Source organism: Gambusia affinis, linkage group LG15 (assembly GCF_019740435.1).
Source record: "Gambusia affinis linkage group LG15, SWU_Gaff_1.0, whole genome shotgun sequence".
NCBI lineage: Eukaryota > Metazoa > Chordata > Actinopteri > Cyprinodontiformes > Poeciliidae > Gambusia > Gambusia affinis.
In genome coordinates, this window is record NC_057882.1 from 15,110,897 (window position 1) to 15,126,081 (window position 15,185).

The 15,185-nt window shown below is 41.1% G+C and overlaps 2 protein-coding genes across 2 annotated transcripts; one reads left to right on the forward strand and one right to left on the reverse strand.

Moving 5' to 3' along the window:
• Positions 1-2,395: 2,395 nt before the first annotated feature.
• On the forward strand, positions 2,396-5,207 carry tmem88a (transmembrane protein 88 a). The gene is made up of 3 exons (XM_044139635.1): positions 2,396-2,767; positions 4,110-4,420; positions 4,740-5,207. The coding sequence occupies exons 2-3, from the start codon at positions 4,127-4,129 to the stop codon at positions 5,016-5,018; spliced, it is 573 nt and encodes a 190-aa protein (XP_043995570.1). The 5' UTR covers positions 2,396-2,767; positions 4,110-4,126; the 3' UTR covers positions 5,019-5,207.
• Positions 5,208-6,541: 1,334 nt separating this feature from the next.
• Positions 6,542-13,970, reverse strand: pcolcea (procollagen C-endopeptidase enhancer a). Its single transcript, XM_044139636.1, has 9 exons — positions 13,766-13,970; positions 9,755-9,863; positions 9,422-9,680; positions 8,849-8,973; positions 7,809-7,945; positions 7,427-7,722; positions 7,260-7,337; positions 6,955-7,125; positions 6,542-6,862 (listed from the first exon to the last, which is right to left on the reverse strand). Exons 1-9 carry the CDS (start codon positions 13,852-13,854, stop codon positions 6,732-6,734), a joined length of 1,395 nt encoding a protein of 464 aa, XP_043995571.1. The 5' UTR covers positions 13,855-13,970; the 3' UTR covers positions 6,542-6,731.
• Between the last annotated feature and the right edge of the window lie 1,215 nt (positions 13,971-15,185).

Below are 15,185 nucleotides of genomic sequence, written 5' to 3' on the forward strand. Positions count from 1 at the left end.
ACAAATGATTCTCATGGTTGGGTCTTATTGTGGTTTTAGAAAAAACTTGAAATTGTACAGTTTAAGGAACATGTAGTACCTCTGCATATCTTAGACTTTATTTTCCTCTAAATCTGCATCTACATTGGCATAACATGGTAATAATAACTGATGTGGCACCAGGTGGAGATAATGTCAACAACATCAAAATTCAGAAGAACGTCTTGAGCACTTGTGTATCTAGATTGGTGGTATTGGATAACACCCTAGAATAATGTATTGCCTCCCAAAAAAAAATAAAAAAGACATTGATTTATCTCACAATGTCTAATTTCTTATGTCCCTCTGCACTGAATGCATCCCGACATGACAATTTAGCCAGGTCTCTCTGTATTTCAATATGCAAACCAGGCAAAGTGAAGAAGCAGTCAGAACAGCTTAGTTTATTGGGAGTAAACCCATTACTCCCACTAATTATATGATATGTAATAAAGAGCATGGCAGCATTTTATTAGTATGAAGGGCCCTATAAAGTTAATTAAAGCATGGATGTTTAGCGGAGCACATTTAGATGGACAAATCAAAATAAAACATGTTCTTAGCTTCACATTTCTATGATCAAATTTCATCTCATAAGCAGATAATCTTAAACCATAAAATGCCAACCTAAAAATTTCCCCACCCTCCCGTCTCTCCCTCTTTCCATTGTTGTAGTTTCCGAGCTGGAAACTACAAAATAACACAAAATAATTTTTAAATCATCTCCCAACTTTGTGGTAGAATATTATATAGAACCTGTTCTAAGGAGGAAAACTAATAAAGACATAAAAAAAACAACAAATAAGGAATTGTTTTTCTTATTTATTCATTCCTGTGCTTATTGTAATTTTCTGCTGCTGTAATCAAACCAGCTCATATTGCCACTGTTCAAAGGTTTAGAATTCAGGGAAAATAGAAAACACCATCTTTAGATATTAAGTCTTATTTATTATTATTATACTCTAGATTAACATTTGAGCCGAATTTTCGCAAATGAATCTTTTCATTTGTCTGTGTTGTACTTCTGTTCTATTCTGTTCATCCAATGACCACTAGATGGCTCCACTGGAGCGGCCAGGAACTATCAGTTCGAAAATTTTCCAATATTTTACGGTTCGAGATTATCCGTTTGGTTCAGGAACCTTTTCCAAGTCAAACTGAGAATGTGATGGAAAATTCTAATCACTGACTCAAAAGGTTTCCATATTCACCGCCTTAAAGTTGCCAATCAGTAAAGGTCAGGCAACTAAAATAGCAACAGTTCCCAATCGCCCATATCCTTTATAGCGCCACAGAGAATTCGGGGGGGATGACTTCTTCCTGTCTCACAATTCCACGTAAGAGGATGTGATTTTACCAAACCTGCAGACCCATCAGCATTGCAAAGTGGACATAACGTCAGGACAAAGCGGCGGATATCCCGACTCCAAGGACAGGAAGACTTCTCTTCCTCAACCAGCTCACTCAGAGACTGACATCCTGACACAAACAGCACACACTGTGGCATTGTTGACAGCCAGTACACAGAATTTGGACTTAATATCCATCTTTGGATATTAAGTCTTGTTTATTATTATTATTATTATTATTATTATTATTATTATTATTATTATTATTATTATTATTATTATTAATTATTATTATTATTAATATTATATTCTAGATTAATATTTGGGCCGAATTTTCGCAAATAAATATTTGCACCTACTCTTATTCTCCCCAGGGTCTTTACATAACGCTCCATGTGGTGAATAAATAAACTTAGATCTCTAAATTAAGATGAAAAAGAAACATGCCACTTTTGCGCTTTGAACTGAGCCCATCTGATTTCTTATCAGTCAGAAGACGGCTTTCTTTCCCCCCTCCAGCCTCTCTGTAATTACTCCCCCTATCCTCATTTCCTTATATTTGCTGAAAGCTGAGATCTGGTTTTCATCACGGGGTCAGGGGCCAAATCTCTGCCATGCCTGCCTGTGAAACACATCTGAAGCCAGTCTGGCATATAGCCTCTGCCCTCTTCTTTTTTTTTTTTTTCCACAGAGCGGGATGTAGTTGCAAATCCTTTGATCATTACATCGATGCAATCAGAAATGTGCACTTCTTAATGCCTTGGCATGAAAGAGCAAAGTGAAAATCCTGCACAGTTGTTGCATTTCCACAGCAGACTTATCAGTATCTGACAAGAGGAAAATGAGAAAGTGCTCAGGGAGAGAGTATATGGTCACGTATTGGACAGCCTACTCTGGACTTCTCTAATCTATCCAAATAAACACTGTTACTCCCGAGGCCCCCTCCGGTTCCAGGGGTTATCACAGGCCCCAGCAACACCCCCACTGCCAACCCACCCCACCTGAGCTCCTACTGCTGCCATTAGTACAGCCCCAGCCTGGTCTCACGCTGCATTTGCACTGAAGGCAACACAGGATACAGGCTGCCCGGCTTGTATCGTATCTCAAACTGGAGGCAGAGTGAGGAAACAGCATGTCAGGGAAGGAAGCGCTGAAGCTGCTGGGGAAGCACATTTTGCTCCGACTATTCAGAGCTTGTTTCTGAGTCACTCTGTAGCAGGTCTGAGGCAGAATATAGACATTTTCTAACAACTGGTCAACAGATGTGTAAGAAACAAAAACAAAGAGTCAGGGATTAGAAACCCAACTTTCGCCTGTTGAACACCCTGGAGATCTGCAGAGAGAAGGTGTAGATCAGGAGGAAATTCTTGAAATTTCTCTACGGCTGAGCTTCTCAAACGGTGAGTACAGAGGGGATGGGATACTTTCTGTGTTCTGAGTTTGTTATGGAGATGAACGATGGCATCAAGAGACAAGCGGGAAAGCTTCTCGGTGGAGTGAAATGTGAAATCGTTCAAGGGGTCTAATGCTTTTTAGGTCTGTGGATTGTCAGATTTTATGTCAGTACAAATAATAAAACCCAAGTGTTCAATGGCTCATTTAACTCTAAACCAAATAAGAAAGCAGTGTTAGGCAGTTTATTAAACGCAAGCTTGAAATTAATTTTTAAACATAGTAAAATGGTTCAAATTGGTTTCACTCTTAATTTTTATTTATTTATTTTTTTTTAGACTAAAAATGTGTTCAAACCGTATCTGAACAGAGAAATACTAAAATATAAAGTTCGAATGTAACAGTTGTGGCCGTCAACACAGCTCTGGTGATTGGCGGTATGTTCTATTATTGTTGCTTGCGGCTCATTGTTCCTGGGTTGATGGTCATCCTGAAGTTTTTCGGTGGGTGGAGTCATGGAAGCCCTTTTCCTCCCCACGAAGCGTCACGCATTTATCTGTGTTGACGTTCCGCGCGTTTCATCAAGCTGTTTAAGAAGCCATTACTTAATGGCTCAGGCCCTTCATTGAATGTGTGTGCATGAAATGAGCCAGGAAAGACTTTTTCTGATCAAAAAGAAAATGGAAAGGATTATCTACTGAAAGTAGATTTACACCTAGTTGTTTCAGCTTACCAAGAAGTATTTTCTATCGGGAGAGTGAAAAAAAACAATGCAACTACCCAAATTTTCTGCCCATATTTGGAGTTACATAACACCGAAAAATCTGCAAATAGGGGAATCGGCAAAAAAAAAATAATAATAATAATAAATAAAAAAGTAGAATTATTCCACATTTCTTACAATAACAATCGGGTGTGGTGTATATTTCCAGTCCCTTACTCTTATACCTCCAACTAACATCCAGTGCAACCAATTTCTTTTAGAAGTGACCAGTGTGTATATTAATCTCATGATTAGCTCTTCTATGTCTCCCGCAATTTTTTATTTCAAAGCCTCTGATCTGGAAGAAGGCACTTTGGTACGAAATGATATTTTTTGGGAAAACTATTCACTGCACATCTCCCTGAACACATTATCCCCACTACAAAACATGGTACTTGCAGCCTCATGCAGTGGGCTTTTATTCAAATTTTCTTGCAATTATTTGAGAAAAAAATATATAATAATAATAATCAGAAGAGATCAAAGGGTGTAAATACTTTTTTGGCAGGGACTCACATTTTCAAAAAGGCCGATTTCCAATGGCGATACAATGCGGATAATTTTTTTTACACACCGTTTTCCTGCAGGACACACAGCAGAGACGATGAGTCTGTCACGGAGCGGGACGCTGGAAAAGGCGATGTCTGAAGCGCGGCCCTCCTCCAGAGCGGGGTCAGCGATCGTGGTGCCGCCCCCTTACTCCCTGGGTGGCGGCGAGGCCCCGGGTGGCCCCCTGGAGCTGAGGGGGTCTCTGGACTGCTGGGCCTGCTCTGTGCTGGTGACCGTGCAGAACCTCATCATCGCGCTCATCAACGGCGGACTGGCCAGCATCATTTTCGGTGTCATCCTGACCCCGGCTCTGGTCATGATCACGTTCGGATTCCTCTGCCACTCCACAGTAAGGACTTGAACTTAAATCGTGCGATGACCTGTTTTGACAGAAAAGAAGAAGATGTTTTCAGTTTTTCCAGGGATTTGATATTGTTTTCTCAGATCTCGCTGGAACTTTCTGGAGCTGAACTCTTAACGTCTTGCAGCTGTGACATGCAGCTCAAGCTTCCTTGCTCAGTACATTATGGAGTGTCAAATTACACTAAAAACAAAGCAGAAATTCCAGCGGACTCCCTTGCATGTTGCATTGACAGAGTGGGAAATTTTTCATCTTCTTTTTTTTCTTATACCTCCATCTACTCCTCATCTCTCCACCCGTTCTCCAGGTGCAGCCCCATGGAACATCCTTGTACTGCTCGGACCTGCTGGACGACACCAGCTGCGTGGCTCTCCTGGTGGTGGGCTTCCTGTTGCTGACCCCTCTGCTGGTGCTGGCGCTCGCCGCCTACTGTCGCCTGGCTCGGCACCTCCAGCTTGGCATGTGCTTCATTCCCTACAGCCGCGCCGTCTACAAGAACCTGCCCACCTCGCGCCAACAAGCAGGAGGCTGCTGTGGCCAAAAGGAAGGAAAGGAAAGGGATGGAAAGGGCAGCGTTTGGGTTTAGGAATAGGTGGATGAGCAGTGTAGTTGCGAGCAAAAACCTAATTAAATACCCACCCCCCCTGCACCCCCCCCAAATATCTCATCCTTTGTATTGATTGTTGTATTGTATTTGTATTGACATTGTTACGTTAGTATACTGTTTATGGAAAATGTTTTATACCTGTTTTACAATAAAATGAGCATTTATCTGCAGAGCTTTGAGTTTTGTCCAGAAGTGTGAGCAGATTGATTGAGAATGCCTAGAGTTGGCTAAATACACCAGGGTGTTAAAGCAAAAACAACAGATCGAAGGGGAGTGACAATTTCAACCTTTATGGTGAAATTAGTGCTGGGCAATAAAATAATTTCATCGATTAATTTAAGTTTTGATTTATGAAGACTCAAGTTTTGGAAAGTCTGGATTTTTTTTTTCACCATTAAACCTGTTGGGTTTCCATAGCTTAAAGTGGTGCCCAAGATAAATCGTCTTTTTTGATAAGCACATTTTACAGCTTCTTTTTATTTTGCCTTTGAATTCTGGTCAACTTTATGACTGGACATTATGGAAAGGCTACAATCTTGAAAATATTTTCTGTCATTTATAATTTCTTCTCTAGAAGTAGGGGAAAAAAATCGATTAACATTTGAAATCGGATCTGTTACGGTAAGTAGACTGAACTTATTTAGGTCTTTTCCAATCATTTTTGACCATTTAAAGCACTTTCCACTACAGTCAAAATTCACCCATTCACATTCACAAATGCACACACATTTATACATCGACATGTGATTCGAGGAAGCTGAAATCAAACCAAATCAAACCTTTCAGTCACAAAAGAGTCACGTTATGAAGAAATCTGAGACTTTCCTCTCGAGTTGTATCGAGTAACCCTAGGTGAAATTGAATTTTGGTAGCAAAATACATATTCGGATTTCAGCAACATAATCAGTCATGAGTAAATTTCATATTTTGTCAAGACACAACCCCAAAATTTGAATGTAATTGAATTGTCAATGTATTTCTGGTGTGCAGTAAAATATATCCATTGCATCCGTGTACAAAAAAAAGGCCATATAATACCACATACGTCTTTATAGAAGCAGTGTGACGACATGGGAAAACAATCCGGGGTTCACTCAACTACTCATCACAAAATGCATTTTTCCTACGTATGTAAAGGATTTTTGCCACGAGTTATTGTTACACCACAGAGAAAATTGACCAAACAAACATTTTCTCACTTTTGTTGCGACGTTATCATCTGGTGGTGTCAAAGAAAGTTCCGTCCTGGGTTATTTGGTTCTCCATGGAATGTTTTTTTTTTTTTTCTTATGAATTCGCACCGCATTATTACTATTTTTGATCTAAATTTAAACTTCTTGACATTGGTAAACGTCCGACCCCCGCCACCTCCTCCCCTTGTTTCACTTTGAGTATGATTAAAAATCTTTTAGTATTACTAAAACAATTACATTACACCGGATGTCCACAAGGTGGAGACATAGTAAACACTTTGGCAAACATAATGGACGAGCACTCAAAAGTGATTAACATGATTTAAAACCTTTATTTATAAATATATGCATATGCATTACAAATAAAAGGTTCAGTGGGTGTTTTTACAAAATAATATATATCTATATATATTTTAAGGTTGTATATAAAATAAAGTTCGACTGTTTTGTTATATTGTGTCTTTATAGTTCACTCTGAACTGTCGGAACATTTTTGGTCTTAACATGGCTGGTTGTTGATATTCATCAGTAGTTTGTGGTGTGCAACTTTGTATGGAGCAGTGAATGCACCAGGCGCCAAGGTGCCACGTCCCTCTTCATCCACCTGACCCATGATGATGTAGTTGGCGCCTAACAGAACAGATGAGACAAAATATCCAGGTTCATGATTTCTCGTCATTTTTAGACAAAAACGCATGTAAACGAATTCAAGCGGCTCTTACCTCGGCGAACCAAAGGACACCTCTTGCACTGTGACACCAGCTTCACTGACATGGTCTCTCCAGCCTGCATGATGGTCAGTCTCCCTGATTTGTAGGCCTTAATGAGGGAGATGTTCATTGCAACGCTGCCTCGGGGCCCGGGGCCCAAAGAGGTGATGGTTCCGGTAATCACTGAAAAACAACAGTGTTCAATTAAAACACATCATCTTAGAAGAAAAAATGTAACTTTTAATTCAAGTAAATTTGTTCAATCATGAATACGTTTACCAGGAATGGAAATAACTTGACACCAACAGGAAACTTACCAAATTCACTAGAGCAGAAACTGGTCTTGATGGTTCCAGCTCTCTTACATACTCTGGGACACAGTGGCTTCTGAGGACCTAAAAATTCAAAAAATACACATGAAAAAAAAATGAATTAGATCTAGTATTGGGAGCCTTCTGAAATGTGTGCACACATCTTTACCCACCTGGCCTATTACGATTTGGCACTCGCCTTGTGGGCGAGACAGGGGGAGGTGGCACATATTTGGGGGCGGTGGTGGTGGTGGGGATGGGGACCCGTGCGGTGATGGCTGGTCGCTCAGGTCGGGCAGGTTTGACTGGACGCCCTGAGGGGGCAGAACCAACACGGGGCCTTGACTTGTCAATCGGGGGCTCAGAACCTCGGGGGATGCTGGTATAGTAGGCGAAGAATCCATCGGATGTCACGCTGAGGTCAGACACAAACTGGACCAGCAGCTCGTTGCCAGTGGTGATGATGGGTCTGAACAGGAGACGAAGCAAAGATTTTGAATAACGGAGCAACGTTTTACAACATCGAAGTCCAGGCTTTGAAGTTCGGCGCCTTACTGAGGTGTCTGATCGCCGCAGTATTTTCCAATCAGGCGAGAATCATCTCTCTCTCCACCGTTAAAAAAGGCCACATAGTCAAAGCGGCAGTAGGTGTCAGCCTCCAGAACGAATTTGTCAAACTTCACCTGGATCACCTGTAACCACAAAACAAACATAAACATGGAGGTGATCTGAGTATCTGTGCGTGAACGTGTGTGTGTTTGTGAGAGGGAATGTGATTCCCGTATAAAGTGCTTTCATGGTTTAGTCTAACAAGAAAAGCGCAAAAATAAATTTGGTCAATTTACCAAATTAAGACCTGACTGCGAAGCTTATCGCTTGAATTATCACAGAATACGTGTATATGCTGGGTTCAATATTCTACAGAACTAGGATCGAGGCCTGAACTTGCATCCGAGACTCAACTGTGTCAGAAAAGTGATGAGATGTGCTAGTTGTTGCCTGGGAACGCTAACAGGCAAGGCCAAATGAAGAGGTTGCTAATAGCCATACCAGCTAATGCAATCATATTTCTCAGTGTTTTAGCATTTCAACACTAAAGTCACATTTTCACAGATGTTCTACCATGTGTTGTGTTTTGCCAATTTCACTGCAGAAATATTTAATCTTACAAAGGGCTTTTTCTCCAGTTTCTAGTGCAAAAAAACTTGGTACACTTGAAATAATGCAAAACTAACTTAGAAAGTAACTTTTCAGCAAGATAAGCTACTTATAAGGGCAAAACAAAAAACATTCCAGTTCCACTGGCAGACATTTTCACTTCTAACATGGGTCATGTTGTGCTAGAAAGTAGAAAAATAAATAAATGAAATTGGCAAGATTTTGTGTTTTTGCAGTGTTAACGATGCAGAAAGACTCAGAATATACATATCTGGTGGCCAAATTAGATTTTGAGGTTGCAGTTGGTGGAAAACTGGCTAATATCACAAGTTGATAACAGTTTCTTCTCCATCACCATGGGTAGCTGCCCCCAGCCTCTCTTATATGTATGCTCGCTCAAACAGTAATTACATGCGGTGAATGAGTGTGCCACTAACTGTGTCGGGTTCCACAGTGATGAGCCAGGAGCAGGTGGTTCCTGGTGGGTACTTCCTGTCTGGCCAGTTGGGTGTCTTGATCTCTCCCTGGGATTTTGTCATCTTCCCTCCACAGGACTGCTCCCCTGAGACAATGAGTTGAAGGTTAGGCCTGGAACTAGGCTGACTGCGTGTGCATGTGCTAATTAAAATCCTGTCTGCCTTACAGATAGGTATCTGTTCTGGGACTGGGTTAAAACACAACTTTTCTGGAGGAATTTAGAAGCTTTCTCCCAAACTAGCTTACGTCATGTGAATAAAGTTTGCAGTCAGTTGTTGATGCATCTCCTTCCGTCGTCATGCTAAACCTTTAGCAGAAGGTGTTTAGTAAAATTCAGAAGTCTTTCAGTTTTCTCAAGAGCTACTCTTTATTTTTGCTTGGTGTGTCTTTGCTAAGGTCCTGAAAAGTGGGTCTTCATCTTGACTTTCATTTTCCGCAATAACCCTATCCCTAAAAAAAATAACTTTTTAAAAATAAAACCTGAGAGTGGAAAAAAAGAATCCTCAATCCTTCCAAAAAATTTGACTACATACCATTTACGTAAGGTTTTGTTCCACTGAATTGAGCCAAAAACCCTCTGGCCTGGTTCCCCTCATCAGCCACCATCTCCAGCATCATGGTGTTCGTGGTCGATACCTGAGTGCCGGGCCGGAAAGTTCCACAGAACCGACCTAGTTTTTGCACCAAGTTGGAGTGGCCGTTGTAAATATCAAGGTAGTCGTAGCGACACTGGGAGTCCGCCTCCAGGTCAAAGATGCGGAAGGAGAGCGAGACCACGTTTCCCTCCGGGACCTGGAAACCAGATGAAGCATTTGTGAGTAAGAGGAGCTGGCTGTGAGAGAGCCAGTATTCAGAGAGTGACTCACAGTGATGCGCCAGGTGCATTTGCTGTTGGGTTTGTAGAAGCTGGGGAAGCCCTCGCTGCCAACAAAGCCTGAATCAGCAACCAGGTCTCCTCCACAGTAGAACACAGGCCTGCAATAAGGGAGTCGGTGAGACTTTTTTTTATTTATGCTTTTTATCCCCCCCAAATAAAATCTGAATTGGCTTGATAAGACAAAGAAGCATCCAAGTTTAAGACGGACCTAAATATAAGACGATCTTGAAGAAAAACTCCTGGTAGAGGCAGTGAAAGACTTGAGAGTTTATCTAGTCAATTTGGATAAACTTTAGGTATTTATCGCAATTAAATACCTAAAGTTGAAAAGTAATACTTTATAGTTAACTGCAAAGTGTCACTAGAGTTACTCTATGAAGATTAGAAATTAAACATTTTGGAAACCGTGCATCTTTTCCTTTCACTTTACGATTAGAAGCTATTGTGTGTTACTTTACTGATTCAGATTTTCCAGTATTACTTGCATATTATATATGCTAGCATATTTCCTTGAATCTCCAAAGGTGGATATAATATTTTGTTGTTTGCGTTCCAAAGTATGCTTTCTGCTAATAATTCTTCGAAGTGACACAGTAAGAACATTCACGTCTCCATTTAAAGTTGTGTGTGGGAAATGGGGGCAGAGAGGAATGACACAGAGCAAACTAAACAAGTCTGGACTTGATTTTGGACTCACTGCAGCAGCAGGGCTTTCATCCTCTGTCTAGATACACAACACCCTAATGAAAAACCTTGCATAGACATTGGTTAAATTAAGCACTCTGTGCATTATACTGTAGAAAATCAAAAAGATTTACAAAAATGTTAATGAACTTCTGCTTACAATTTACTTCTGCTGTAAATCTTTTATTAGATGTCCACATGCTTTGAACCACAAGGACTGGTCTATGGAGTAGTAGATAAAGGTCAGCAGATCAGCCAAGTCCAGATGTATCATGTTCTGAAGGGATATAGTTATGCACTCATCCTGCTCAGAGTCCACCCCACATGGCTAACTGTCATGATGTGGTGTGGCGGTGGACCCAAACGCAGCAGGCAGTAGAAGTAGAAATAAATAGATGTTTCAATGAAGAAATTTAACCAACAAAAAAAATCCAAAATCCAAGGGTATAAGAAAATCCAAAAAACAAAACAAACTGGAAACACGAGGGAACAACAGGTAATCCAGGAAGGGAAGCATGGGTAGCAACAATCAGGGTGACGAGACAAACTGGTAAGTTCAGACTGGGATAGAGGAGCTTAAATACTGAGAGGTAGTAAATGGAACAATGGCCTAGCTAGATGAGAAGAGTGATTGCAGGTGTGAGTAATTGGCACAGGAGCTGGCTGAGGGGAGACGGTAGCACAGGGAAAGTAAGGAGATCTGCTGGGAACACAAAAGGGAGGAAACGGGGAACTGAAAAACACTACTAATACAAAAGACACTAAGAGTAAAGAAAACCTGATGAACTAGGAGAGGAAGATATGAGGGAAGTCATAACCGAACCTAAATTGAAACAAGGCTGATCTGAACAACAATAAGAGCTAAGGAACATAGAGCTAGAGAAACTAGAAGATCTAAACAAAGAAATAACCTACCTAGAATTACTAAAGAAAGACTAACTGAACCTAAAGAGACAAAATAAGAATTAGCAACACCATGGGGAAAGCTAGAAGGACTACAGAAATAACCTAACTAGAATTACTAAAGGAAGATATACATAGACTTGGACATGGAAGAATAACTGAACCAAGGGTGATGAAATTAAGAAATAAATATGACTAGAAACACCGCAGGGAGCCTGAAATGAGAAATAACTATCCATTTTCATCCATCCATCCATTTTCTTACACCCTTCGTCCCAAATGGGGTCAGGAGGGTTGCTGGTTCCTCTCCAGCTGCGTCCCGGGCGAGAGGCCGGGTACACCTGGACAGGTCGCCAGTCTGTCGCAGGGCAACACAAAGACTTACAAGACAAACAACCATGCACACACACACTCACACCTAGGGAGAATTTAGAGAAACCAATTAACCTAACAGTCATGTTTTTTGGACTGTGGGAGGAAGCCGGAGAACCCGGAGAGAACCCACGCATGCACAGGGAGAACATGCAAACTCCAGGCAGAAAGACCCCAGGCCGGGAATCGAACCCAGGACCTTCTTGCTGCAGGGCAACAGCTCTACCAACTGCGCCACTGTGCAGCCTTGAGAAATAACTAGAAGGATAAAATAGAATTAAACTATAGTCATAAAAGAAGGCTTGACCTGGACGCAGACAAACAAGGACAGAACTTAAACTAAACTAAATAAACCTAGAAACATTATAAAGGACTGAAAATAAGTAAAGCAATAAGAGAATTCTTATTTCACTAAATACCTCAAATAATAATAATAATATTAATATTAATAATAATAATAATAATAATAATAATAATAATAATAATAATAATAATAATAATAATATGAAAAGGACATGAAGGGCTAAACTAAAGTGAACTAAAACATTAAGCTAAATAAAATGAGAATCAATACCAACCCAAAAACCCAGAGCCCTGACACTAACAGGGAATTGCAAAGAACTGAGGCTGATTCCATGAGTCGGTGATGGTGCTCAGAAATGTTAGGCAGCCAAAACAAGGCCAGGGAGTTGCTGGACTCAAAAAGGATCTCTCAGACATCGTTTGAGAGATCCAAAACAAACTATGTCTGTTTTTTTTTTTTTTTTACAGTGCCTTTTACCCGCTTTTATGACGTTGCAACCAGAAACTTTATTTGTCCCCTTCTGCATTGTTGAGGGATTTTATGGAATTGAGCAACACAATGCATTATGCTAAATCTTTGCAATGTTTTTAACAGCTTTGTGGAGTCTAAACTTTTTCTCAGTTCTTCTTTGTAAATTAGCTCCAGCTTCTTCAGGCTGGATACACAGCAGGATCAAGTCTTGACTGGGGCCATTCTAACATGTGCTCTGCTTAAGCTTTGTGACTTTGGCTGTATGTTTAAGGTCTCTGTCATGCCGAGAGACGACCCTCTTTCAACAGTTTCAAGTCTTTTGCAGCGTCCGGCAGATTTTCTTCCAGGATTGCCCTGTTCCATTTCACCATCAGCTCTGACCAGTTTCTCTGTTTTTCTACTTCTGTTGCAAATGATCCCCCATATTGTTTTACGTCCTTTTTTTTCATGACTTTATCCCTGTGTGTCTGCTGTGTACTTTAGTATTTGCAATGTTTTTGTTGGCCAGATTCCACTGAGAACCTCTGAGACTTGATTCAGTGATTTGATCTTCAGTTATGTGTATGGAGTCCTTAATAAACTCTTAATTAGAAGCACATGGGAACAATGCCATGGAAAATATATGTTGCAACCAAAGCTAGACAGTGATTCATAATTATTTTTTGGTTTTTTTATGGCCAGTTGGGATGGTAGGGTGACACAGAAACAGCAGGCACAACATCTTGGGAAGCAGCAGTCGTCTTTAGAGTGAGCACATAAGGAAGTGACATCTACTTTAAAACTGACGATCCACTTTTACAGCCGATTGACAATTCACAACATCTAGAGCTGATCTTGTTAATTAGCTGCATTCCACACAGACAGAGCTCCATGGAGGTCAAGAGAATGTCTCTGTGTAGATGAAGTCATGTTGCATAGCGGCATGTCTTTCCTCAGTTCTGGCTCAAACTTCGGACCCCCAGTGAAGTACTCTGGCTGCTGAGTAAAGCCATATTTTCCAAAGCAAGTGCCAAGTTTATTTGATTTGACCCCCTCCGAGAAAGGCATAAGCATTAGCATCCGAGCTAGTCCGAACTCTACTTACCTCCCGTTGTGCCTCAAAATCCATCTATAAAACCCCTAAAAATACTTGAAAAAGCAAGTCTGAGATCACTTATTTTATCTTTTCTCTCATATGATTCCTAAAATGAACACACAATCGTTCCAATAATTACACATGACTGCAAATCTTTTTAAGTGCCTTTCAAACCAGACGCCAAACCTTACCTGGTGTAATTGGTCTCCTGAGCCTTTGTCCATCCCAAACTAAGAGACAGGAGCAAGAGGAGCCCCCAGATGCAGTCCACACGCATCATGATACACAGCTGCTACAGAAAGCAGAGCAGACTGTTGCAGCAACGAAAGAGGGGAACAAGACAGAGGAGGTGAGGAAAGAGGGGAGGAGGTAGAAGGAAGCTGTTTGGTCGAAGTAGGCGGAGAGAATGAGTGGAGTGGACTCAGAAAAAGGTGGGTGGGGGAATCAAGAATGGATAGAGATATAGGCAAATATTCTGAAAGGAAACTTAATAGTAGAGGGGGGATGATGTTAGCAGCTTGTGGAGGAGGAGGTTTTAATGGGAACCAGATGTTTCTCTTAGAAAAACCCTGGAGTGGACATCTAAGAAAAGACTCTCTCTTCCCTGCAGATAATGTCTAGTTCTACTACTACTTTTAACGAAGGTTCATAACCAAATTGAAGAGTAGTGTAGCCGCTCTCTTAAGAAGGGTGGCACGTCATTAGAAGGGTGGAAAAAGCAGAGATGGAGCCAGAGGCTGAGCGTGGGTTCTTAACAAGTAGGGCCGTAAATCTTTGCATTCCACAGCAGACCAGAGGTGGGATCTTTCATCTATGAACCAGGGTGCTACTTATCCATAAAATCAATCGCTGCAACCATTGGCAAAACATAACTCCCACACAAAACCCAAAGAAATCGTCTAAATGAGCAGTTAGCTGTGCTTCCTGAACTCCGTGGGGTCCTTTGGCTCCACAGTCCACCAAGACAAAAAATAACACTGAAGAGGGGTGGGATAGTCTTTCTTTTTCTGTTTGGGAATGGCAAAACCTCTGACCTAAATTACTGAGGCCAGTACAAAGGATATTATTTTTAAGGATAGTTAATAAAAGTCCCTTTTACAGACTGGGTCAAGCACCGCAGTGGACCAGATGGGATAAAATGGAAACACAAAACAGCTTCAAACCAAGCAAATTCTTTGCAAATTACTGCCAACTGGAAAAACTTGAAGTCTTTTGCAGCTTTTTTGCTGAAAATTAGAATTTCCTTATCCAGCCGTGTTTGTGTTGACCCCAAAATCTTGACAGGCATCAACAGGAGCAGGAATGCATGAGTGTGCTCAGCTGCAGCTATGATGTGGGGGAGCAGTGATGGCAGCCAATACTGTAGGTTTCCCACACAAACTCTGAATGAACCCTTCAAGAGGGACTAGCATTCCTTCAGGAGAATCCAAAGGGAATGGATGTGGGAGTGCAAGACCAGTGGGGGAGTAGATGATTGTGGTGAAGGCATGGGAGGACAAATGGTTATCATACAAATGGAAAAGAAGCCTAAAGCGATCTGACAGAAAGAAAGATTAACGAGGAGAGGGGATGCTTTTGACTGAACCCTGGGGTGAGGTCATGTTCATGGCT

What these genes read in the sequence shown, in the direction of transcription:
- tmem88a (XM_044139635.1), top strand. Translation starts at nt 4,127, where the DNA reads ATGAGTCTGTCACGGAGCGGGACGCTGGAAAAGGCGATGTCTGAAGCG. An exon ending in GATTCCTCTGCCACTCCACA is followed by an intron (nt 4,421 to 4,739) that starts GTAAGGACTTGA and finishes CCCGTTCTCCAG; the next exon opens with GTGCAGCCCCATGGAACATC.
- pcolcea (XM_044139636.1), bottom strand. Translation starts at nt 13,854, where the DNA reads ATGATGCGTGTGGACTGCATCTGGGGGCTCCTCTTGCTCCTGTCTCTT. An exon ending in AACAAAACCTTACGTAAATG is followed by an intron (nt 8,974 to 9,421) that starts GTATGTAGTCAA and finishes TCATTGTCTCAG; the next exon opens with GGGAGCAGTCCTGTGGAGGG. An exon ending in TCACTGTGGAACCCGACACA is followed by an intron (nt 7,946 to 8,848) that starts GTTAGTGGCACA and finishes TTGTGGTTACAG; the next exon opens with GTGATCCAGGTGAAGTTTGA.